General features: G+C 36.2%; 1 protein-coding gene across 2 annotated transcripts in view; it reads right to left on the reverse strand.

Moving 5' to 3' along the window:
- SCYL2 (SCY1 like pseudokinase 2) overlaps positions 1 to 27,948 on the reverse strand; it is a 61,082-nt gene that overhangs the window by 22,018 nt on the left and 11,116 nt on the right. For both annotated transcript variants that reach the window (XM_044677842.1, XM_044677843.1), the window contains exons 2-4: positions 23,800 to 23,957; positions 2,513 to 2,657; positions 989 to 1,138 (exon numbers count right to left, since the gene is read on the reverse strand). In XM_044677842.1, coding sequence (XP_044533777.1) covers positions 989 to 1,138; positions 2,513 to 2,657; positions 23,800 to 23,957 — 453 coding nt within the window. The remainder of the gene's footprint in view (positions 1 to 988; positions 1,139 to 2,512; positions 2,658 to 23,799; positions 23,958 to 27,948) is intronic.

The raw sequence follows: 27,948 nt of genomic DNA on the forward strand, positions 1-27,948 counted from the left end.
GGGGGAGGGAAAAGAAAAACATAGTTATAAAATTTTAAATTAAAATTAAATTAAGCTTAAACAACAATTTTCTCCCAAATTTGCAATCAATCATGCAAGGTTGAGAAGAAAAAAAAATTTTTTTTAAGTTCCAACTAAGCAATTAGTAAAATAAAGCCAGGGAACAGAAGAATTTTGACAACATTCTTAAGGCCAATGAAATTTACTTCCAAAAGGCAGATGTGACATATTATTATCAAGAGTAAGGATTATAATAAGCATTTTCTGGCAAGTGCTGTTAAGTTTCACAGAGAAGAAAACACAAAATTTGTAGATATTCCAATGTATATATTACATGTAATATGCATAATATAGTCTAAACTTTCTTGGGAGGCCTTATTTTTAAAAGTTCATTATTATATGAATTTAAGTACAGTATAAATAAAATTATGATTTTAATAACATCTACTCACAGCAAAACAATTGTAATATGTAATCTAAACCATCAGTTTTATAATGTTTATAACTTGTTTTCCAAAGTTAACATTAGAAGTCAGTTCTACTGAATTGTATAACTTTTCTATATAAGTAACAGACTTATACATCACAATGAAAAATAGTTTTGTGTTGTAGACAGGTTTAGAAACTGGAAGCTGAATAAGTATTTTAATTTGATACCAGCTATATGACTAAGAGCCAGTCATTTACTCTTCCTTAGCCTCAATAACCTCATCTGTAAAATGGGGCTAGTAAGAGCCAGAGAACCTACTACCCAGGGCTGTGGTGAGGCTAAAAGGAGATTATGCTGGGAGGGGGGAGTAGCCCAGTTGAAACACTACAGGATGTCAGTCACCATTTTCTGAAAACAGATTCTGCAACATAAGCACTTTCAGTACTGCTTATACATATTATTTCTCTGAAAAGTTTCCAACGGAAATTTTCTATGATCCATTACAAATGTAATAACTAAAGCATTGTTTTGTGTTTTACAGAGGAAAAAAATCATTACCTCTTGTTCAGAAGGATTAGTTGATGGTATACAAAAATCAAAGCCCATTATTTTCCAGGCTCCTGTTTTATTCAATATGATATTTTCTGGAGTCAGGTTTCCATGAACCATTTTCACACTGCTATGTAAAAATGATAATCCTTCAGAAACCTGTAAATGGAGAAAAACTCATTTCTTGCTAATAATACTTAAATTAAAATAAGGTTTTTTTAAAAGTGAAATTCTATACTTTTATTAAAATTTTATATGACTTCACAATTATTTAACTCCCTATATATAAAAGAAAAAACTGCATTAGTCACTCTTCTGAGATTAAACAATCAAGTTGCATTTATAAAAAAAAAAAAGCAAGAGTAAATAGTCTTATGCACAAAAAGGATAAAGTGAGTATTTTAAAATTCCTGCCTACAAATGGTTATAAGCAGAGAAGAAAGAAAATTTTCTGCTGTACTTTGTAATTTCCTCCAAAGTTTCATTACTTAAATTCGATTAAAAGCTTTATGACATCCTATGTGGAATCTAACAATCTTGGACATATTTACCTTTCAAACATTCAATATAACACAAAACTAATTTTATCCTAATTCTATAGTATATTCAGTACCTTTTATACTTTTGTCCAAGATTACCATTAAATTTATGACAAACTGATAAAAATGGTTAGTCTATTTTGCCTAATGTTAAAATGAAACAGAAGCTCCTTTTCCTACCTCAATTCTCCTTTTCTCAACTTAATTATTTTCATTGTGGAAATATAAGAGTAACAAAAATTACATTTATAATAGCATGTGATAGATTATGATGCTTAATTTTTCTTAGTCAAGACACACAAATTACATGAAAACCATTTTCAAAGACTTTTCATAAGCTCCTAAACTAAAATATAGGAGCGACTAAAGTGTAGATCATACTGCTTAATAAAGATTATTGCTCAAAGGTAAGCTATGACAATAGGAAAATGATGGTATTACCTAAGGTAATGTGCTTATTTAACATGCTACCAAAGTACTAAAGGATTACTTCTTAAGAGTCATAAAAAATAGCAAAACTTATATGAAAGAAGATCCTATTGTTCATATTACTTCTGCAGAACTTAGGCAATTTTTTATCACTTTAATGAAGAATACAAAAAAAATCTATAAGAAGCATGAAGCATCCTACAAATGTAAGGTATTATTACATGAAAGCTTAACCAAGGTAAGGATGAAATTTGAAAATAAGAGTTATAATAAAGAATATATTGGGGACAGCTGGGTGACTCAGTGGATTGAGAGCCAGGCCCAGATTCAAATCTGGCCTCAGACACTTCCCAACTGTGTGACCCTGGGAAAGTCACTTAATCCCCACTGCCTAGCCCTTACCACTCTTCTCTCTTAAAACCAATATACAATATTGATTCTAAGACGGAAGGTATGAGTTTTTAAAAAAATAATATTAAGAGAAATACACATAAATTAGACTAGCTGAAAATGTTGTTTTAAAAGTTATTTTTTGCTTTTAAAAATCCAGCAGATACAAACATACCTGAAGCAACCCATATTTTGTTTCTACATCATAAAGTTTATAATCTTTGATATCAGGAGACACTGTGGAAGGCAGATTTTCCCAGTTCCCAAGAACATTGGCTAAACTCGCACATACTGGCTCTGTACAAAATGCCAAGCAGTCTCTATAAAGAACAAAGAATTATATTCACTGTAACAATTTTCCATGTTTTTAAATTTTCATAAAATATATATTAAATATAATAGGGATACCTATTTAATTCTTACATGATGAAAAAGGATATGCCAAATATTATATAAACATATGAGGATGATCCTTTAAACCACCATAATAATGTCACAAAGATAATAGTCAAGGAACAAAATTAAGAATCAAATAGGATGGAATGAATACATATGGAATATGATCTCAAGCCCCAGCAAATTGTTCATTAAAGCAAATAATTACAGTCATATAACAAATTTTAAAATAACACGTTAAGTCCAAAACCTTTATAACATACAAAGTAAGTTTATCTCAGGTTTACTACTCAGTGAGTGACTTGCTGGCTATCTGATGAATGCTATTCAACAAATACAAAGCATCACCCACATCCCAGAATAATGGCTTCCTGCAAGTTGTCTTTTGACATTTTATACAACAGAGAGAACCTCAATAATCGAAGGCTTATGTGAATGAAGATTCTGCTTCCACTTAGATCATATCTTGAACATGTTTGTGGGAAGGGGGTATAGAGATTGTAAGGAAGAAGATAACATGTTTTAAGACATTAAAAGACCAAATGGTACTGATGACACCTAAATTAGGTTCACTAAAAATTCTAAGTAATAAAAATCTAGGCTACAAAAAGAAAAGAAATTCCCTTCCCATGTTCCAGAGCAGTAAAAAAGGCAAGAGAGGAAAAGTATTTGTGCATGCAGAAGGAAAGAGAAGACAAGCACAGGAAGTAGAGTAGAACTGGCTGAGGTTCTAAAGTGTGTGTTTGGTGGGGCAGACTGTTCTGGAGACATGCATTAAAAAAGATGCCCCAAGCACCTAGCACTACACAAGATGGCATGGCAGGAGTGTCTGCTTTTCTTCATGGCAGCTCAAGTATGAAGGTTGTATGGGAGTGATTCTTCAGCAACTTCTCCCTAAGTCTAACTGGTGTCTACCTGGCCCCAAAATAACACAGGTTAGGAAAACAAACTGACACTTAAGATGAAAGTCCCACATGGCTTAATTCTTTTTTGTAACATATTTTTGTTTTTGTTTTTGTTAAGTATTTCCCAATTACATATTTTAAAAAATCTAACATTCATTTTTAAAATTTTGAGTTCTAAAAGTCTCTCCCCCTCACTTTCCCTCCCCCCATCCTTGAGAAGGTATGCAATTAGATACTATATGTATATGTATTAAATTATAAAAACCATTTTCATATTGGCTACATAACAAAAAAAAATAAAGTAAAAAAGTATGTTTCAATCTGAACTCAGAGTTCATCAGTTCCCTATCTGGAGGCATTTTTCATTATGGATCCTTTAGAGTTGTCTTAGATCACTATCTTGAACAGAGTAGCTAAGTCTTTCATAATACTTTCATAATACACCTAATTACCTTAATGTTACCTTTTCAAAAATTTCAATGTAGCTACTGTGTTAAAATATAAATGGAAAAACTAAAAAATGTAGACTGACACAGCTAATCTTATAGCAAATGTTTTTAACTACCTTTTTATCCTCTGGAATAAAAAGTCAGAAAACTGTATTTTAGTCACTTAAATGTACATATTTTAAAGTCTTCACAAGGAAAGTATTTCCCCCATAAAATGATTCATATTTTCCAAGATGCATAGTAAATTTTAGCTTTCAAGTCTAGCTTTTTAGATATTTCTCCCTAACATTACTGATCGGGAAAATGCAAATTTAAAAAGAGAAAAATGATAAATTTTGGAGGGGATATGGGAAAACTGGGACCCTAATGAACTGTTGGTGAAGTTGTAAACTGATGCAATCATTCTGGGAAGCAATTTGGAACTATGCCCAAAGGGCAACAATACTATTACTAGGTCTGTATCTCAAAGAGACCAAAAAGAAGGGGAAAGAACCTATTTGTACAAAAATATTTATAGCAGCTCTTTTTGTAGTGGCAAAGAACTAGAAATCGAGAGGATATCCATCAATTAGGAAATGGCTAACTAAATTGTGGAATATGATTGTAAAGGAATACTATTATACTTTAAGAAATGATAAGCAGTGTTGGCTCTGGAGGGGGGGGAGAAATGAATCATGTAAACATAGAAAAATATTTTTAAATAAATAAACAAATAAAATATTTATAAAAAGAAATGATAAGCAGGATGCTTTCAGAAAAACCTGGAAAGACTTACATGAACTGATATAATGTGAAATGAGCGGAACTAGAAAAACACTGTACACAAGAAGAACAACATTGTATAATTATCAACTATGAATGGCTTAGATATTCTCAGCAATATAATGATCTAAAATGATTCCAAAGAACACATGACAAAAAATGCTAATTGGGAAATGGCTGAATAAACTGTGGCATAGGATTATGATGGAATACTACTGTGCTAATGATTTCAGAAAAAGCTGGACAGACATCTCACTTTACAGATGAGAAAACTGAGGCAAAGAGGGTTAGGTGGCTTGCCAAGGGTCATACAGTGGATGTCTGAGGTCAGATATGACTTCAGAAGGAGTCTTTCTGACTTCAGACCTGGTCATTACAGCATTACATATAATTATATATATATATGTATATATATTTATGATTACATATAATTTATAGCACCTGACTAAATAAATATTACTATGTAATATTTGTAACATTGCTTTGCTGTAAGAAGTATCAAATATGAAGAATGCAAAGAAACATAGGGAGACATGAAATGATGAAGAATGAAAGAGAATCAAAGAAACCAATGGAAAGAATAAAAACCTGGAAACTGGATTTCTGTAATTATAATATCCAAACTTGACCTTGGAGATAACCTAAGAGGACAGCTAGGAGGTATATGTATAGAGCTTCGGACTCATCTTTCTGAGTTCAAATCTGGCCTCAGACACTAGTCACTCAGACAGTTGAGTGATCCTGGGCAGGTCACTTAAATCTGCTTCTATTTCCTCATCTATAAAATGAGCTAAAGAAGGAAATGGCAAAACTTCTCTAGTACCTTTGCCAAGATAACCCCAAATATGTTCACCAAGAGTAAAGACACAACTGAACATTACTATCATCACAACCCTTTCATCAAAATTTTAAAAATAAGTAAATGAAAAAACTAGAAAGACTTACATGAACTGATGCAGAGTAAATTAAACAGAACCAGGAGAACACTATACATAGTAACAGCAATACTGTACAATGATCAATTGAGATAGACTTAGCTACTCTCTCAGCAAAACAATGATCCAGGACAATTCTGAAGGACTTATGACAAAGAATGCTATCCACCTCCAGAAAAAGAACAATTAGAAGTCAGAATGCAGATCAAATCATATGATTTTTCACTTTATGTTTTCACTTTGGGGTTTTGATTTTATATGAGCATTCTCTCACGACAATGACTAATATAAAAGTATGTTTTGCATAATTATACATGTATAACTCAGATCAAATTGCTTACCACATTAAGGAAGAGAGAAAGGAGGAAAGGAAAGAATTTGGAATTCAAAATTTTGGAAAATAAAATGTTAAAATTATTATTACATACAATTGGAAAGAAAAAGAATATTATATACAATACATTTTTCCCTACTTGCTTTTTGCCTGACTGTAAATACCTAAATTAATCCAAGTTCAACCTATTAACAAAATTATCGGAATTAGAGGAAATATATAAATTTTCTTTTCAGAGAAAAGAAGGGTTTTATTATAAATAAATAAAATTTGTATTTAAGTTCACAGTATTATTTCAACTTACTAAAACAATTATGAACTTAGCATATACTTTAGATCTATCATTTAACTAGAGTCCACCAAGTCCAATCCTTCTACAGGCAACCCTGCTCCTATTCCATCTTGTTTTCTCCTGCACACTGCCTTCTACTAGGTATCCCTTCCTCCTCACAGTCTTTCTCATCTTCAAGTTCTTCCTTTTTACCGCTTCCTTCTCAGTGTCTACAAACACTCCTGCCCCCTCCAAAAAAATAAACAAAAAACAAAACTTCAGTAGAATCTACCAATCCTTGTAACTATCAGCTCAATTCTCCTTCTCTACTTGGCTAAACTCCTTGAAAAAGCCATCTGCATTTACAGCAGCTGGCTCTCTTCTAAATCCTCTGCAATTTAACTTCTGACCTCATCACTTAACTAAAACTGTTCTTTCCAAAGTAACCAAGAATCTCCTAAATGCCAAATCTAATGGCCTCTTTCCATTAATTTCCATTTTCTTGGCATTTCTGTAACATCTAACTCTACTTACCCCTCCTTCTGCATATTTTCTCCTCTATGTTTCCTTTCAACTATCTCATGCCTAGTAACTAGAAGTATGCCCACAAACAGTCCTGTAATCCCTACTCTTTTCTCTCTCCTGTTGACCATGTATCAGCCAACTTTTCATGTCTATGCAGATGACTCCCAGATCTAATATCCAGCCCTGGTCCTTCTCCTGAGCTGCAGACCACATTACCAATTGTCTACTGATCATCTTGAACTGGATTTACCACAATTACTTCAAGTAAACCCAATTTATTCAAAACATAACTCATTGAAATGCAAATCAGAACAACTGTAACACACCACCTCACAACCTAGCAGATTAGCCAATATGACAGTAAAGGAAAATAATAAATGTTGGAGATGTGGCAAAATTGGGACACTACTGCATTGTTAGAGGAGTTGGGAACTGATCCAACCATTCTGTAAAACAATTTGGAATTATGTCCAAAGGGCTTTAAAAGATTGCATGCCCTTTGAACCAGATATACCACTACTGGGTTTGTACCACAAAGAGATAAAAATTGTTTGTACAAAAATATTCATAGCTGTGCTTTTTGTGGTGGCAAAAAATTAGAAAACAAGGGAGTGCCCCTTGATTGGGGAATGGCTAAACAAGTTGTGGTATATGATGGTGATGGAATACTACTGTGCCTTAAGGAATGATGAACTGCTTGATTTCCATATGAACTGGAAAGATCTCCATGAACTGATGGAGAGTAAAATAAGCAGAACCAGAACATTGTACACAGAAACTGAAACACTGTGGAACAATCAAATGGAATAGACTCCGCTACTAATAGCAATGCAATGACTAAGAACAATCCTGTGAAACTTATGAAAAAAGAATGCTAACCATATCTAGAATAAGAACTATGGGAGTAGAAACACAGAAGAAAAACATGATTTATCACTTGGTTATATGGGTATATGATTTGGGGTTATGATTTTTAAAAGATTATTCTATCACAGATATGAATAATATAGAAATGGGTTTTGAGTAACAAGATATGTATAAACCAGTGAAACTGCTTGTCAGCTCTGGGAGGGGGACGGGAAGAGGGGAGGGAAAAATCATGAATCATGTAACCATGGGAAAAAATATCCTAAAAACAAATAAATAAAATAATGTGTGTGAGAGGGGGACACACAACTCATTCTCTTTCCCCCAAAGATACCTCTCCAAATTTCCTTTTTATTATCAAGGAAATCATCATCCTTCCAGTTGCCCTATATTTGAAACCTCAAATCCTTTTTCACTCACATCATATATTCAATCAATTGCCAAATACCCTTTCTATCTCCACACCTTCTCTTTTAATTGTCCCCTCCTCACCATTCATATAACCATCCATTTAATTCAGGTCCTTGTTCTTTCTCTCATCTGGACTCCTGTTATATAGCCTCCTAACTGGATTCTCTGCCCACCCAGACTTTTAAATCTCTTCACCTCCTGACTCATGCCTCCCTTTTCAGTCTTTCTCATTACTCCCTTTTGATATAGACATGATATAGACAAGGCCTTCCTGTTGTTTTGCACAGAGAATGGCCCTCATGCATATAAAAGATTCCATCCATATAAACGGGACACATTCTTCATAAGGCCCTTTCTCTGTCTCCCAAAGACCAGTGCAACTTCTTCCAAAAGAAGCATGATTTATTTCATACATATGCTGTATACACCATCATGTGCTCAGGTTGTCTCCTCAGTCAAATCTAAGGTTTTGGGGGACTGTATCCTCAGCAGCTTAGCACAATCCCTGGCACATTTAGCACTTAAAAGCCTTTTTGAACAGCACAAAGCAGCCTTGTACTACTGGTGTGTTATAGAATAAGAAGAGTCTGGATGCCAATATTTAAATAATCTTTCTCTTTTTAAAAATGTTTATACAAAAGACTTTTAAAGGAATAAATATATTTACTATAGGCTAAGTTCCCTTTATTTTAATATGTTTCTCAAGGCATTCCTCCCCACTTCAGCCCATTCACTCCCATTGAGACAGAGGTGAAAGGCAGCTGAAGAAATCCTTCTGTGTTGTCAAAGCCATCTATGTGACTAAAGCTCAATCACTGGAGGCCCAGGCCATGTATCTTTATTTCTACTTGTCACTCATCTGGGATCTCTTTTTGGCTTTTTTAAAAGGACTTTTAAGGACCTACACTCAACTCATTTACTTCTTCATTCTAATCTCCACCAACTTCCTGAATAACATTCACATTGTATGTTGGTGATGCCTCGTCCTCTAAGATCTAAAAACATTTTACCTTTCTTCACTCTGAAAAATGTTATTTTCATTCCCTATCAATCATGCCAGCCTAAAATTTATCATTCATAAACATTGTAGAAAGCTAAGACCACAAATTCATTTTCTCCCACTGGCCAGAAGCCACCTTATCTATGTGTCCTCTCTTTCTACAATATCCACACAATGTAACCTTCATAAGGTCTCCATTCTCTTATCAAATACCACTTCACTCAGGCCATCTCCCTTGACTCAACTAGATGCCTTCCTACTTAACTATTTCAATGCTACCCCTCCCCACATTGAAATCTATACACCTCATATTTAGCTGAACCGATTTCTAAGGCTGAATAAACTGTCACTGACTTTTTCTGCTGCTGCTCCCAGGCTAGTGTGTCATTTAAAATTACTCTAAGCCCTGGGAGATGTCCCTGCTGAAACTTCCCCCGACACCTCCCACTTCCTTTGTGGGAGGTGTCAGAGAAAGTATAAAAGAGAGAGTGTTTTGGCGCCTTTTGACTCTCTTTACCTTGGACCCTGCAGAGCCTTTTTTCCCTTTTATCTGCCTCCTAATTTTCCCTGGGCCTTCCCTTTTCTAATTTAAATAAAACCTTCTAGAGCCCGAAGTTGCTCTCTGATCTTTTATTTGAGCCCCGAAGGGATCTGGTCAATTTCCCCCTGCCAGGATTCCTTTCCCTTCCTCTCTCCTTTCTCCCATCCATCCTTCCTCCTATCTACCTTCCTTTCTCCCACTCACATTTAATGGCAACCCAGGGGACCTGAACCTACCTGCCTGACTGCTTCAACCAGCCTTACTGCCTACCCATAAGTAAAAAAAATTTTTCCCACCCAAAACCTAGCCCAGCAGGGGTCCCTTCCCCTCCTAAGCCCCTGCCAAGCTCCTCTACCTCAGTAGGGGTCCCAGATCTAAATCCCCCTCACCCAGTCTAGGAGCCTTAACCCTAAAATCCCTTACCCCTGCCAGGCTAAAACCCAATAGGGGTCTGGAAAAAACATGGTCCCTTTCTCCCCTTCAACCACCCAACCCTCAAGGGGGAGTCTCTTGCCCTACTCTTCCCCTGCCAACCTACTCTGCCCCTGCCAAGCGCTTCTGCCTCAGCAGGGGTTCCAAATCCCTTGCCCAACCTAGGAACCTAGCCAGCCCACAGAAACTCTGGTCCACTAGAAAAAAAAAACAGCCAGTGGCAAAAGACCCAGCAGGGGGTCTTGCCAGGGGTAGGAAAGCAAGACCTGCCCCCTCGGGAACCTAGCAGGGGTCTGCTCGTGGGGCCCCTAGAAAAAAGAAAAAACCTGTGGTCCTTGCCTACTGCTAACCTACCTATTCCGAATAAAAAAAGAAAAAGAAAAAAGAAAGCAATGAAAGTAGGGACCGACTTTGAGGAGGAGAGCCCCAAACTGCTTCTGGTTCCACCTCTTCCCTCCATTTTGTTTCCCAGAACCCCTTTCTCCATTTGGACTTCAGGGCTTCCATATAGCCCCTTCCTCCATTCAGACTTGAGGTCTTCCAGTCCACCCCTCTTCTCTATCCTTGCTTTAACTCCAACCCCCACCACCCATGGTCCCACCCTAACTCCACCCCTAACTCAGTGTGTTCCCCCTTCCCTCCCGCAGTGGTACCTTGGCCAGCTCCCCAGAACCAATAATAATACATTAAAAAATTAATTTAATTTAAAAAGTAATAATAAATTTTTTCCAGCTGAAACTAAGTCAATAAAAAAACACAAAAACAAATAAGTAAATAAAGACAAATAAATACACAAATAAGAGCAAACAGTTAAATTAAAAAATTAGAATTAAAGCAAACTGAATAAATAAAGGCTAGCTAAGTAAATAAGCAAATAGAAGCCTCCCAACATGTTTGCTTCTATATAGCAGTGCCTTTTGGCTTTTGTCAAATTGGGAACCTTTACAGTTTCCAAATGCCTCCTGTTTCTGATGCTGCTGGGAAATCTTGTTTTTCTAATCTTCAATATGAAGATGCAGAAGGCTGCAAATCACAAAATGCAAGCCAACATCCAAGCAGCAGTAAAAACCCAATTGGACAATTTCAAATACATTATGCACAATGCAGTAGAAAAGGAGGACACAATTTAAATATCTGATTCAAAATTTTGGGAGGATACAATTCAAAAATCTGATTCGAAATTTTGCAAGGCTGTTCCTGAAATACTCAGAGAGGAAAGTCCTATTTCTCTTATTTTCCCCTGAAATAAGAGACAGATGTAATGAAACTCCTCTCTCGTCTTGTGCATCTTGTGCATCTCCTGGCCAACCTTCCCTCCCTTCCTCCTTCTCCTGACACCCTGTCCTCTCCTGTCCCTTCTCCCAACCCACAACCAACACCAATTGAGACTGTACCAGTTCCTATCTATGCCACAGTAAGCACGCAAACACCTCAAAAGACGTGTTCTGCCACGGTAAGCACCAAAATGACTAAAAAGAAACCAAAACCACACTATGATTCTGATTCATATGATTCTGATTCCTGTGATGGCTTTTTCCCCTTAAGAGAAGTGCCTACATTAGACAGATCTGGGGATGTGATGAATTTAACACACCATACTCCATTCACTTCTCAAGATATCAAAGAATTTTAAAAAGATGTTACAAATTACAATGACGAACCCATAGCTGTAACAAAAAGGATGAAAGACATATTTTTCCAATGTAATCCTTCCTATAAGAATGTGGAAAAATCACTCCAGATCTTCCTGACAGAGAGAGAAAGAAACAAAATTATCTCTCATGTAAATAAAGCCCAAGGATGAAATGCAGTACACTAGCCATGTGAAGATCCTCACTGGAATTATAATGATCCTGAGGAACATTTGCAGTTAAATAATGCTAGGGCTACAATATTAAAAGCAATGAAAGAATGTGCAGAACGTTCAGACAACTGGACCAAATTTGATCGCCTAACGTAAAATGATGACAAAACTCACTCTTAGTTTATGGCCAGGTTTAATGAAGTGGGAGCTCGATATTTGGACTTAGATTTATTGACAGAGCAAGGCATAAGACAAATAAGGCAGAGTGGTCCAGGATTACTTTAAGATACATTGTCCCAAAAGGCCAGAAATGGATCTGGACAAATTAAAGAGAATAGCTGTGGATGTCACTAAAGGACATGAAGAGACAAAGGTACAAACTAATGATCTATTGGATAAAAAGAACTGAAATCATTACAAAATAAAATAGAAAAGCAGGAAAGTTGGCATGATACTACACCAATACCACTTGCCCCTCTCAGAGTCTAATTATCAATCTTTGACCTGCCACTTCTGTAACAGGAAGGGCCATTTAATGATGCATTGCAGGAAACTGTTACAGACAATTAGGTATAATAACAACTACAACAATTTTAGAAACAATACTAATTTCAGGAACAATAACTATAGGAATCACAATTTCAGGACTGATAATCAGGCACATAATTCACAACAAATGACCCCACAGCAATATATTCAAAGTGGAGCTCGTTCACACACTACTGCCCCTCCACATGGGGCAGAAGGAGCCCCTTAAAACTCTATTGCTTTTGTTGCTACTAACCCTTTTCAGTTTTGTCTCCCTTTAAAAATAGAAAAGAAGCATCAGTGCAATTTTACAATACAGTGCTTGTCTACCCGCTTACCTTTATTTGTGCCATCCGGTATTTGACATGTGCCTTTGTATTGATAATGTGGAAAACTTGTATTTTGTGTATTTGGAAGATTTAAACATATATTACTTATATTAGGAAACCTGTATTGAATTGATTTGATATGCATTTTGTGCTTTTTGCAAAATTTTTGTATTTTCTTAAATGTATCATTGCTTTTATAACTCCATTGTTTTACCTCATTTGCACTCACACTGTGGATCATGGCCACACTAAGAGGAAATGCATCTAAATTCTTGGGTAAGAACTTTTATATTCTACCCCTCCTTAAGTGACATGAATCGCAACACATATATACACTTTTTTCCCCATTGTCACTGATTATAGGAGATCTATATTTGAAATTTTAGCACATTTTTTTTTAAATTGCATGTGCAATTTTTGCATTTGAAACACATGTCATCTATCTAAATTGAAAAAGTTTTTGATTACTGGATAAGTGTAGGTTTAGTATATCCATTTGTTCTAAATGTAACTGCCTATCCAAAAGCCTTAGACTACTGAAATTGCCATTGGTATTTAACTAATATGGGACTTTGCACATATGTCTGATTCGAAGAAATAGGATCAACAAAGGAACACAGATTTCATCTATTCAGTACCAAAGAAGCACAGATACCTACAAAGTGCCAAAGCAGCACATGCTTAACCTGCATAAAGCCAAATGAGCACACAGGTCAAATAGAGAAACTAATCTTGCTGAGAATTGCTGAGAGTTCTATGCCAATAAAGAGGTCTTGAACCTAGTGTGAGAATCGAGGTTGCGACGCTTAACATCTGTTAAAACGTAGGATTCCTTGAACCACACTCCTTGTGAAAATTTATATCAAATACCTAATAATTGGCTGTTCTCGCTCCATATTCTATCCCTGAGAAGAAACGATGAAATATCAGACCAATAAATCAAAATCTAGTCCTTTTTCTAAATTTCTTACTAAGGTTGTGGTCCTAGCTGCTAAGTGGGTACATGCATGATATCAGACATGGATTACTTTAATTGGGAATTATTCAAAGATCTGGTGTGATTTTTTTTTAGAACTTTTTTCATATAAAATTTAGAATTGGATGTTTAGAATTTTCATCCAATAGTTATTTGGCTTTTTGTGCTAATTTCCCTGATGAATTTGATTGGTGTTGATTCATATGCCTCCTGCCTCAGCCATATATCCCTCTATGATTTCAATGTTTCTTTCTATCCTCCTCAGGGGGGAATGTGTTTTTATTTCATATGAAGAGTTTAAGTTATTTTAGGGAAAGAGATTTACTACCCTCCTGAAATCCAAATGGAGATGTACATGGAGACCACATGGAGAATGCATGCTGATCCAGTAGCCTAAGACAGCAACCAGATGTGCAAACTTTTGAACTTTGGGGGGTTTTTAATTCATTTTTCTGGTTTAAAATTCATTTGTCTTGCTGAAATTCATTTTTTTGGTTAAATTCTTCTGCTTGTTTAAATGCATTTGTTTTATGTATCTATATATTTTGTTGTGGAAAAAGGGGTCTTCGCCCTGAATTTTTTTTGTAAAAGAAGCACCAAGTATTTGATTTCCTTATATTGGAAAAATTGTTACCATTCTCCCCTTGTATTGGTGTATATACCCTTTATTTTATTGTAATTGTAAATTTATTTATATTTGTTATGATTATTGGGGAGACTGGATTCCCAAAGGATCACAGGGGGAATGTGTCATTTAAAATTACTCTAAGCCCTGGGAGATGTCCCTGCTGAAACTTCCCTGTCAGAGAAAAGGTTTTGGTGCCTTTTGACTCTCTTTACCCTGGACCCTACAGCAGAGCCTTTTTTTTCCCTTCTATCTACCTCCTAGTTTTCCCTAGGCCTTCCCTTTTCTAATTTAAATAAAACCTAGCTATTTAAAGCCCTAAGTTGCTCTCTGATCTTTTATTGGAGCCCTGAAGGGATCTGGTCAATTTCTCCCTGCCAGGGATCACTACCTTCCTTTCCCTTCCTCTACCTTCCTCTCTCCTTTCTCTCATCCATCCTTTCTCCTACCTAACTCGTTCTCCCCCTCACACTAGGAAACAAAATCACAAATCTAGGTTCCTTACAAACCCCTGTTCAATCTGTTTGTCACTTGTTCTCCCAAAGCAGCCCTTTCATTTGCCCTCATCTGATTCCAGGAGCATCATCAGACATGTCCCCGCAGACGTTCTCCCTCCTTACTGCTTCAATTCATGATGCCCTTTTATCTCAGCATAGGATCTAACTCCTCATTTTTAGAGAAGACTGAGATTAGGCAGCCAGCAGTCCTCTGACCAGAACTTATATTTACCATAGCTATTACTGCCACACATAATTGTAGCCATTTATTAACAGTAATAATAAAAGGCAGCTAAGTGGCTCAGTGAATAGAATGCTGGTTGAGGAGTCAGAAAGACCAGAGTTCAAATCTAGTCTGACACTTACTAGCTATGTGACTCTGAGCAAATCACTTTACCTCTGCCTTAATCCACTGGAAAAGGAAAATGGCACTGGTAAAAGAAAAAATTGGACACGACTGAATAACAACAAATGCTATAAATCTGCATTCATTATGACTTTAAGTTACAAAGCATCTCCTCATCCCCAAGTCTGTTATATTTAGGGCAGATTGCCCAGGGGAGTAAACTAGCAGTACAATTTTCAAGCAAGGTAAGTTGCTTTCTCCTCCTTCACATCTTTACATGTCTGCCAAGGATAAGTCCTAAGTGCTCTTATTCCAATTAGAAAATGTATTTCCTTTTAATCACTTCAATTATAACTTCACTGTTGATGATTCCCAGTTCTATATCCTCAGGTTTGAATTTTCACTTGTTCTTACCTCTCTTCACTAAGGTGTCTCATCATCCCCTCATACTCAGCCATCTCAAAATGAGAATATTGACTTCTGGGTTAAGATGGTGGCAGAGTAGAAGCAGCTTGCCTAAACTCTCCTAACCCACACATACAGGACTCCTCAAGAAGATATAAAAACAAATCCAGATGAACGAAGGGACTCCACAACAGGGAGCAGCAATGAAGGTATGTGGAATCGAGGCATTTCCATGCCATAAAGGGGTGAAACAGCTCTCACTAAAACACGAGCTGAGCAATCCCCCCTACACACACCATCTACAATGCCAAAGCCAGCGCAAAAGACTTAGAGCCAGTTTGGGGCACCCATTAAGTCACTGGCAGCTACCTGGGGTCATTAGGCCCTGCTCCTGAGAGCAGCAAGACTTAAGTCCCTAAGAGGCTAAAGAACGCGAGGAATTTCAACACAGACCCTGAGCTCAGGCCCGGTCGCAGCTGCAGATGCGGATCCCGAGCACAGGCGTGGACCTTGAGTGGGGACCCAGGGCAGAGGGGTGCACAACTGTGGAAGCAGTGCCCTGAGACTGTTAAAGGAGCTTCGGGCAGAGGAACAAGCAAGGAGACCACCAGGAGGCTTTACCCTGAGAACAACTAGACCTGAGACCTCAGGAGCCTAAAGAGTGCAGACAGACCCTGGGCATGAGGATAAAGTGGAGAAGGGGCTGGGCTAACAATGGCAAGCCAGAGACAAGAACCACAGAAGAGAAAGATCAAGAAGAAATCCTTAACACTTGACAACTTTTACACAGAAAAAATCCATACAATAGAGCAAACAGCAGAGGAGAACAAACAAGTAATCATATCCAAACCTTCCCCCAAAAATGAAAACTGTTCACAAGCTATTGAAGAGTTCAAATCTGAGATCATGAGAAAGATGGTAGAGAACTAGCAAGAAAATAACAGTTTAAAAGGCAGAATTTTGCAATTAGAAAGTGAGGCTCAGAAATCAAATGAATAAGACCAGAAATGACCAGCTAGAAGCCTTGAAGAACCAAACAGACCAGATTCAAAAGGAAAACCAAAAGATTATAGCCAAAAACCAGTCTCTAAAGGCTAGAATTGGGCAATTAGAAAAAGATGCCCCAAAATCAAAAGAATTAATAAGCAAACTGGAGACCAAAATCAAACAGCTGGAAAACAGGATAGACCAAATCAAAAAGGAAAATCAAAAGAATACAGCAGAAAACCAGTCTCTAAAGACAAGAATTGGGCAAGTAGAAGCCAATGATCTCTCAAGACAACAAGAACAAATAAAGCAAAGTCAAAAGACTGATAAAATAGAAGGAAACATGAAATATCTCACTGAGAAATTGACAGATCAAGAAAACAGGTCTAGAAGAGATAATCTGAGAATCATTTGAATTCCTGGAAAACCAGAATTTAATAGAAATTTGGATTCCATACTAAAGGAAATTATTCAGAAAAATTGCCCTGAAGTTCTACAACAAGAGGGCAATATAGACATTGAAAGGATCCATAGATCTCCCTCTACACTTAACCCTGAAAAGACAATGCCTAGGAATATAATAGCCAAATTCAAGAGCTTCGAAGTAAAAGAAAAAATTTTACAAGAAGCCAGAAAGAGACAATTCAGATATCAAGGAGCACCAATCAGGATCACACAGAATCTGGCAGCCTCCACACTACAAGACCTGAAGGCTTGGAATATGATATTCAAAAAGGGAAGAGAACTGGGTCTACAACCAAGGATCACCTACCCATCAAAATTGACTATATACTTCCAGGGGAAAGTTTGGGCATTCAACAAAATTGAAGATTTCCAAGTATTTACACAGAAAATTCCAGGACTAAATGAGAAGTTTGATATCCAACCACAAAACCCAAGAGAAACATGAAAAGGTAAATAAGAAACAGAGGGGAATGAAAGAAAACTTATTTTTAAAGTTGCCTCTTTAAGGGCTTCAATAAGATCTAATTATTTGTATTCCTATATAGAGAAATGTTATGTGTAATTCTCTGTAGTGAACTCAATTTACTATTATATGATCCACTATTATAGTAATTAGAAGAATTATTCACAAGGAGAGGTTGAAGTACTAAATGGTCTAAGATGATATGGGGGAGTGGGAAAGGGGAGGGTGAATAGTAGAGGACACCAAGAGAAACTTCAATGAATAAGAAAAATAGGATATTCTATTACACACAAAGAGGACATGGGAAGGGGAGAGGATGAATACTATTATAAGTAGGAGAAGAAGAGAGCATTAAGAGGTAATATGTAAACCTTACTCGCAGTGGAATTAACCCTGAGAGGGAAGAGTAGCTATATCCATTGAGATATAGAACTCTATCTAACCCTACTGAGAAAGTCAGAAGGGTTTATAAAACAAGGGGAGCAGAGGAGTGGGGAGGTCAAAAAAGGGAGGGAAGGAGAAAGGAGAGGGAATTCATTAGGCCTTAAAAATAAAAAGAGGGGAACAACAAGGGAGGGGGGTAGAATAGGTAGTAAATCAAGGGAGGGGACAAGTTTAAAATAAATCACTGGTTTAAAAGGAAATAGCCTAAGAAGAAGGAGTAGAACTAAGAGAGGATACCAAAATGTTGGGGAATACACAACTGATAATTATAACTCTGAATGTGAATGGGATGATTGATTATACTAAATTAAAAAGCTTTTGTACAAACAAAAACAATGCAACCAAAATAAGAAGGGAAACAACCAATTGGGAAAAAATCTTTATAACAAAAAACTCTGACAGGGATCTAATTACTCAAATAAAAGGAATTAAATCAATTGTATAAAAAATCAAGCCATTCCCCAATCAATAAATGGGCAAGGGACATGAATAGGTAATTTTCAGATAAAGAAATCAAAAGTATCAATAAGCACATGAGAAAGTGTTCTAAATCTCTAATAATTAGAGAAATGCAAATCAAAACAACTCTGAGGTATCACCTCACACCTAGCAGATTGGCTAAAATGAAAGAAGGGGAGAGTAATGAATGTTGAAGGGGATGTGGCCAAATTGGGTCATTAATGCATTGCTGGTGGAGTTGTGAACTGATCCAACTATTCTGGATGGCAATTTGGAACTATGCTCAAAGGATTATAAAAGATTGCCTGCCCTTTGATCCAGCCATACCATTGTTGGGTCTGTACCCCAAAGAGATCATAGATAAATAGACTTGAATGAAAATATTTATAGTCTCACTTTTTCTGGTGGCAAAAAGCTGGAAAACGAAGGGTATGTCCTTCAATTGGGGAATGGCTGAGCAAACTGTGGTATATGCTGGTGATGGAATATTATTGTGCTCAAAGGAATAATAAACTGGAGGAATTCCATGTGAACTGGAAAGACTTCCAGGAACTGATGCAGATTGAAAGGAGCAGAGCCAAAAGAACATTGTACATAGAGACGGATACACTGTAGTAAAATCGAATGTAATGGACTTCTGTACTAGCAGCAATGCAATGACCCAGGACAATTCGGAGGGACTTATGGAAAAGAACACTACCCACATTCAGAGGAAGAACTGCAGGAGAGGAAACATATAAGAAAAACAACTGCTTGAACACATGGGTTGAGGCGGACATGATTGGGGATTTTGATTCAAAACTACCACATCAATGCAACTATCAATAATATGGAAATAAGTCTTGATCGATGACACATGTTAAAACCAGGGGAAATGTGCATCGGCTTTGGGGGGGGGGAGGAAGTCGGGGTGAAGGGGAAAGTAAGAACATGAATCATGTAACCATTATAACTTTTCTAAAAACTAAAATTATTTTCAAAATGAGAATACCAACTCTCCATCTTATTATCCCCCAAGTACCATTCCTTCAACTGTAAATAAGAAACTTGGCCATCATGTCTACCCAGTCTTCATCCATTTACACTAGACCAGCATTGGTGAACCTTTTAGAGATCAAACTGTACATTCAAGCAGCCTGTGAACCCCTCACATTACCTCAGAGAAGGAGGAAGTGCTCACATTGGTTGGCTGGGCAAAGGGGCAGGGCATGAAAAATGTCCTCAGACATAGTAAAGAAATGGAATGAAGCAGTCTCCTCCATGACACTGGGTCACACATGCCGAGTCTTTGCCAACATGGCACTAGATATTCACAGAGTCACAGCAAAAGGACAAAAAGAACAAAACATAGTCTCTGTCTTGGAAGAAACTATGAGCTGACTGTGCTGATCAGGATAAACACCAATAATACAAGGGAATAGCAAGGTATTACATGAGTTAAAGAGAAAAGAAGGGCTGGAGGAATTCTGAGAAAGGACAGTGCCAAAAGCTTGAATTATTGAAGATGGTGGCCTGCTTCACAGAGAAGACAACTTAAACTAGGACTATCCTTCTTTCAAGAAAGACAAGAACTGGAGAAAATGAAGTCATTCTAGCCTCAGGAAAGAGCTTGAGCAAAGACACACCAAGGTAGAAATGCCCAGAGTATGTCTGGGAAAAGATATGTTATGACTGGATAGAGTAAAAAATTCGTTCATGACAAAAAAGTTAGGGGGACTTTGGGCCAAGATGTTTGCCTGAACACTGAGAGGTAGCTCTTCTTCTACACTCTTACTCCATTAAAAACCTAAAAATAATACCAGACTGAATAAAGATGAAGAAATCCAATAAGTAACTATAATACAAGATTCATCCACCCCTAAATTGCAGCCGGAAGCTGACAGGCAATAAAAAAGGGAGCTTTGCCAGCACTGTCAGAGTCCACTCTCAGGCAAAAAGGCAGGCAGTATTTCAGTGCGTGAAACAGAGATCAACCAGGGACACATTTATCTCCTTAGGCTCTGTATTCAGAGACAACAGGAGTAGAAGACTGACTCGTGAAAACCTTAGCTTTCAAGAAACCCACAGTATGGATCTTAGAAGTAGCTAGACATCTCCTGCAAGATCTTCCTGCCTCCTATCTCGGATTATTGCAACCTATCTTCCACAAAAGGGAAGGCAAGGAGAAAAGGTACAATATATAATACACAGCTAAGTATAGTATAAGGTAAAATGTACAACAAAGAGTCTTAAAAACTAAAGGATATCAGGGAAGAGCTGACAAATAAAGTAGTTGAGATTTAAGGGGAAATTAGGATTTTCAGATATTGAAGTAAGGTGGCATTTTGGATGGTTTCTGAAAATGGGAAAGAAAAAGAATGTCAAATCTGGAAAACATGCAGGTGGTAGCCAGTTTGATTGGAACAGAAAGGGCAGGGACAAGAAAGAAGTCTTGATCAATGGGCAGGAGCCAAGTTGTAGACAACTATAAATATTAGACTGAATTTGTATTTTACCACTGAAGCTTCTGGTACAATGGAGAATAATAGTTTGACCCATACTTTAGGATTAGTAGTTTACCTGCTATGTGAAGGATGGATTAGAAAAGGGAAAGAATGGAAGTATGGAGACCAATTAGGAGAATAAAGGAGTAATTTAATGAAAAACTGATGAGAGTCTTATCTTCCCCAAGAAAGTACAAGATCCTTAAATCAGGGTATGTTCACTTTTCTTGTATCCTCAGCACCTTGAACATTTAATATCTGTTCACTGACTGAAAAAAAATAGGGTAAAAGTTGTATAAGTAGAGGCAAGAGAACAAATAATCAAGAATTACAAAAACAAAACTGACAAGATTTGAAAATGATATGAGATGAAAGAGAGATAAGAGTGTCTCATGACTCTGAGGTTACAATTCTGGTTAATAGGAAGAGTGGTGGTGCTCACAAAAAAAATTAAATCAATAAGTAAAGTTAGTGAAAATTCTGTTTTGGACAATTAAGAGAACATTGGTTACCTTGGAAAATTACAGAGAGCACTGAGACCACTAGAGAATACTACTGCATTCATTAGCAGGGTCAGAAGTCAAGACTGCCAAGTGTCGACTTTGAAAATAAAAACAACAGTAAAAGAGGTAACTTTGATCAATGTAATAACCAACTACAACTCCAAAGGACGGAGGATAAAGCATGCTAACCATTTCCCAACAGAGGAGACACTCAAGAAGGTACACGAGACATATATTTTTGGACATAGATGATGTAGAAATTTGCTTTCCTTGACAACAGACAACTGTTAAAAAAGATTTCCCCAATATGGGGAAAAGAGATGGGATAGAAAGGATAATACTAAAAGAATAATCCAAAATAAGAAAGGAAAAGAAAGAAGAGAGAATAACAGAAACACAGAAGAGAAGGTCAAAAGAAAACAGATAAGCAGGACAGCTTTGAAAGTTAATGCTGAATTTAATATTATTTAAAGAAAGAATGAGTTGTATTTTACAAGAAAATAATAAAATAGAAATTCAGAATTTCAGATGCAATTCTATTTTTCTGCTCTCCTTTGTAGATGAAAATGTTCCTTTTATCTAGTGTTTATTAAGAATAATTTTTTAAATACATAGAAGAGAACAGATGCTGAGTTCAGAAGCAGACAGACAACAAATTACTATGTAACTGTGTTTAAATATATACTTTTTAAAAATTTTTTTTAAACCCTTACCTTACATCTTAGAATTAATACTATGTATTGGTTCCAAGACAGAAGAGGAGTAAGGGATAGGCAATAGGGGTCAAGTGACTTGCCCAGGGTCACACAGCTGGGAAGGGTTTGAGGTCAGATTTGAACCTAGGAACTCCTGTCTCTAGGCCTGGCTCTCAATCCACTGAGCTACCCAGCAGCTCCCTTTAATATATACTTTTTAAAAGCTATAATAGAGTTCTATGGTGTCCCCTTTAATCCTTTTTTCTGTTCTAAGAGGACTTGTTTATGTTAGTTGAAGTTGTAAAAATCATAATGGAAAATACAATTTAAACAGTGTTGAGAATTGAGTACATGGTAAGGAAATGGAGGGACTGAATTTAAACAATTCTTTCTAGGAGCTTGGCAATAAAAGGGAAGAGAGATCCAAGAAGGAAGCTTAAGAAAATGGAAGATCAAGTGAAAATGTTTTAAAAATGGGATTGGCAGTGTGATTTTAGGCAATGTAAAAAGCAATAGTGATATGCAAAGAACTTGAAGCCAAGAAGGAAAGGAGATAATTAGTGATCCAAGCTCACAGAAGATGCCAGAGAGAACTAAATGAAGAAAAGAAATAAATGGGTTTGCCTCAGCAAGCAAAAAGCCTCAGAAGTAAATATTAAAGATGAGAGGTTTTTGAGGTACAGAGAAGAGATGAGAGTTCACAAGGTATGATCTGGACTTCCTCAGTAAAGTATAGGGGAGAGGGGAAACAAGAACAACTTCTGACAGAAAAAGGCATGAAAGAGACTGAAGCAGTTTGAGAAATAAAAAAGGTTTAGAACAGCTTCGGAAGGGAGCGAAATAGTCTGTCAAAGAAGATCAATAGGTGCTACTGGGTAGAAATGACCCTCTACTGGGCTCATTTATCACAGTGCTATGACTTCCTCCAGTGCTGCTCATGTAGAAAGGTTTAGATCTCAGTTAAAATGAGATCAGCTGCTGAAAAGGAGAAGATGGGAGTGAGATTAGGAATTTAAGGAGTATGAAAAACATTTGCATTTATCAGAGAATATAACAGGGTGTGGACCAGGAATAAATGAATGGAAAGCAGCTGAGAATCCAACTGAGACTATCATAAGTTTGTAGCAGAGAGTATACAGCTTTATAACTTTCTGGAGCAAAGGGTTGTAATCTTCTTTGTGAAAGACTCTCTCCATTCTATGTATTCCTGTGGCCCTGAGAACTACAAAATCTGGTATTTAAGTATATAACGTCATGAGAGTTTTCTAACAGTTTTATGTTATCTCCCTTCTTTTAAGCTATAAGTGAATTTTATATGTGTGTGTGTATAAAATATAATAAGGGAAAGGACTGTCATATAATTTCTGTATCATCCATATTGCCTAAAACAATACCAATAACACAGTAGGCTCTCAACAACTTATCTACTAAAAGTATGAAGAAAAGCCTTTGCTGACATAGATTCTTCCTATCATCACTCACGAAAAAACATCAAAGAACTCTTAGGTCAGATCATTTAAACTTTTAATGTGTCGTATCATCACAGAAAAAATTTGAAGACAGATCTAAAATACAAAACAACTTAATGACTTTATTAAGTCTTTTTAAGCTACATAAAATTTTACCTGGATTCTTCTAAAGGATGCTGGACAGTAAGAAGTCGAGGGTGTCGAAGCCGGGTTAATTGTTGGACTCCTCGTTTTAGAGAATCAATGATCTGATCCTTTTCAAATTTTTGATATTTGTCAATCAGCTTTTTATCAAAGACGAAAACAGCCACTTCCTAATGAAAAAATTATGTGTAACTATTTTTAGTCAGAAACATAAACACAATGTACATTTCTGTGTCAACAATTTGTCTAATAGAAATACACTAAAAACGATTATCACAAAAGTTGTTAGATAATAAAGTACTAATCAAATTTGAAATAGAATATATTATTTTTCTAAAGAAGACAGAATTCTCAATTTCAGAAAAGTTTGTATAATTGGAAAAGTCTTTCTGCAGAATAAATCTGAATATTTAAAAATTAATTATGAGACAAAAGTGTCCTTAATCTTAGGAGAGGGAAAATAGCATTTTCCCTGTTTTCTGAGAGATTGATCTGACATCAATAGTTCATGCAAAATGAAAGTATGTAATGTGCTCTCTATTCTTCATCTATATATGGTAAATGTTCATTTACCTAGAATCCAAATCCAGAAAATTCAAATAATTAAGTTTCATAATACTACATAATAATAGATGTTCACAATAATTTAAAGATCCCTGAACTTTTATAACATCTATGTGAAAAAAATAAATTCAGTATAAACACTCTCTGGAAATATAAAGTCTTTACATATGCATAGACATATTTACAATCTGACTCTCCTTAATCCCAAACCAAACGTGCTTCAAATCAAGTCCAAGCTAGAGGTAAGAAGAAACTGATCCCTTGCCTTTTCTTTATTTTCATCCTTTACATATTACCTTACATCTGACTGCAAAAAAAATCTAAGAAATATATACACCTTCTCTTGTTTGTCAGTTCCCTTAAAAAACTCTCTGCCCTCCCACATTATATTTGTGAGTCAAACATACTCCTAAGGTATGCCTGATAGTATATGAGTAGTGTTAATGATACTACTCTGTCAGTGATGGTGAACCTATGGCATGGGTGCCAATGGTGGCACACAGAGCACTCTCTGTGGGCACACAGCTGCCCTCAGTTCATTAGAAAGGCAGAGGGACTCGGGTAGAGCTGCTCTCCTCCCTCTCCCCCTCTCCAGGAGCCTGAAGACATTTTTTCACATCCACCACCCCTCCGCTCAGCATCTCAATGGGAGCGTACAGCAGGTAAGGTGGACAGCTTACAGGTGGCAGAGCTGGAGAGGACTAGAGCACTGTGGCCACTTGCCTCCCCCATTCTACACTCCCTGAGGACATTATTTACTTCACCTACCCTTCTGCAGTCACAGCCCAATGGGAGCACTTTCTCCTTCCCCTGTGTGGGTAAGGGGTGGGACACACCCAGCACGGGAGGTGGAGGTTGGCACTCAGTCTGGGAGTGGGGGCAAAGCCCGGAAATCTGTCTCTAAAAGGTTTACCATCACTATACTATATCAAGGAAATGGAAAGCCCTGAGTGTTTAAATAAAATTAACTGTAAGAATTTATACTATCATCTTCCTGAAAATAATTCAGAAATCATCTTTAAAGCTTCACTGAAATATCCTCCTCTAAAATAAGCCTATTTTCCTAAAACATTTTAGTAATATTAAGTAATTTTTCTGTTTGATTATTCATTACTAATTTAATAATACAGTAACAGTATTATTTTCTATTTTATACACACATATAAAATATATTATTTCTATTACATTCTGGTTTAAATATAACTTCATGAGCTAACCAGGAAAGCTAGCTATTGATAATATTGTTTTCAATGAGCAATACATTCCAAATTCCAACATGAGACCTGACATGCAAAAAAAAAATAGTTATACAGACTGCTTTTAAATTGAAGCTTTATAATTAATTATGAAATTATGCAGATTTTCAAATTCTCTGAAAAGTGGTAATCAATACATAAGACAATTAACACTCAGGAATTAGGATTTTCATCTCATCAGAAAATTCCATTTCAGGAGGTAGCTGGGTAGCTCAGTAGATTGAGAGCCAGGCTTAAAGACTGGAGGTCCTAGGTTCAAATCTGGCCTCAGGCACTTCATAACTGTGTGATCCTGGGCATTGCCTAGCCCTTACCACTCTTCTGCCTTGGAGCCAACTGACTCCCAAGATGAAAGGTAAGGGTTTTAAAAAAAAAATCCCATTTCACAAAAGTCACATGTGGATAAATGTTGACTTCCCATAGTAACAATGATTCTGGTTCTGCTTTTCTTTCTATAACATATTGCATACGTTTTTAAGAAACTTGGCCACAAAGCCAGACAAACAGGGTTATTTAGTTATGAAGGCTATAGGTTGATCTTGTTTTATACTTTAAAAGAACAGCAAGCTATATACAACAGAGAGTTGTAGATTTTTGCTGTTATTTTCTTCTATTTTACTATGCATATGTAAATGTTCTCTAATTTGGTATTAAACTTTGGAATCAAAATTAAAATTAATTAAAAAGAAACTTGACCAAGAAATATTTTCCCAAAATGAGAGATAGGACTTTTCATCTTTCCTGAATTCATTAAGATTTAGCTTAAATAAAATGTTGGATTAGAAAGTTTAAAATAATCAAAACTCTTATTTTTGCATTACTTTTTTTTATATCATGGTCAAATAAAATATTACTATTATAGGATGAGAAATTTAGAGCCAGAAAGAACCCTAGCTTTATCTAGTCCAATCATCTCACTTTATAAAAGAGAAAACAGGCTCACAGAGGTGAAATGACTTGCCTACAGTCACATAAGAAGCATGTAGAAAAGCTAAGATAATTTGTTTTCACATAAAGTAAAAATTGGGGATTATCTGACATTAATGTTCTATTGTCCATGATCTCAAGTTACTCCAGGAAACAAAAATCACCTTTTTAACAGCAATATTCTTCTGGTGGTGCTATATGGCTACAATACAGACCACCACAACTATAAAAAATCAAAACATGTGGCCACCTATTGTTTTACAGAGAAAGACCAGGTAGAAGGTAATTAGTATGTAACATATAGCCTATGGTGTATAACAGGGCAATAAAAGATATAAAAAATATCCAGCAAGTGTCTATGGACACAGATTAAGAACTCCAAGTAATACATTACTTAAAGATATATAGGAAGACTTCTAGTACACAGGGTTATTCCTCAAAGAAAGATTGATGAAAGGACAAGAAGAGCTGTGAATGCTGCACTACTGGAAGGAAGTCCTCATATCCATGAGAACAAGGATCTACTGAAGAATCAAGAAGCCCCATGAATAAAGCTCCCACATGGTCCATGTTTTTCCTCAGGATAACTAACCTTTGTTTCTCTTGGCTACAAAGCCAACTGGAGAGACTGAGAGTACTTTGAAGGATCACTAAATTTGACTTCTCTATTGAAGTCTAATAAAGATACCAAATATATCATCACACAAAGAAAGAAGTTTGGACAGTGGCCAAATTAAAAAGTATACAGTCTCCTCCCTCTAAGTCATAAGACACACTACAGTCAGAATGAGTTCAAGGCCTTATAACAAATGACCTAGATACATAAGTTTTGGGGCCTCATGATCATTCATCATATGCATAATCCTATTTTTAAGAAAGATGTTCTGCCACATTTTATAAATGCATCTAATTTAAATGTGTTTGAGGTTTTTTTTGAATTGTTAAATCTTTGCTAACTGTTCTTTTATTCTCTTTTAATTATGAGAAGTGATGGGTAAGGAAGAGGAGAATTTACAAATGAAATGATGTTAAGAGCAAAAGATGAATAAAAACATAAGAAAATTATATAATTTAAAATGTCTCATGAAAATAAGACTTTTTTCTCTTCTTTTTAAAAAAAGTTTGTACTCTTAATAGTTAATGTGTTTGTTTGATAAATATTTGTTAAGCACCTATGATGTGCCAGGCATTAGCTCCGGGGATACAGAAAGCGGCAAAAGACTTTTCCTGCCCTAATTACACACAATATTTTAAGGTTTATAAAACACTTCTCTCACCACCTAATGAGACTGGTAGTTGATTGGATTCAGAAGACCTAGTTTCAAAATGCTTCTTCAGACCTCAACAAAACACTTCGGTTTTCTGGGCCTCAGTTTCCTCATCTGCAAAATGAGATGATTAAACTAGATGGCCC

Source organism: Gracilinanus agilis, chromosome 5, assembly GCF_016433145.1.
Source record: "Gracilinanus agilis isolate LMUSP501 chromosome 5, AgileGrace, whole genome shotgun sequence".
Taxonomy (NCBI): domain Eukaryota; kingdom Metazoa; phylum Chordata; class Mammalia; order Didelphimorphia; family Didelphidae; genus Gracilinanus; species Gracilinanus agilis.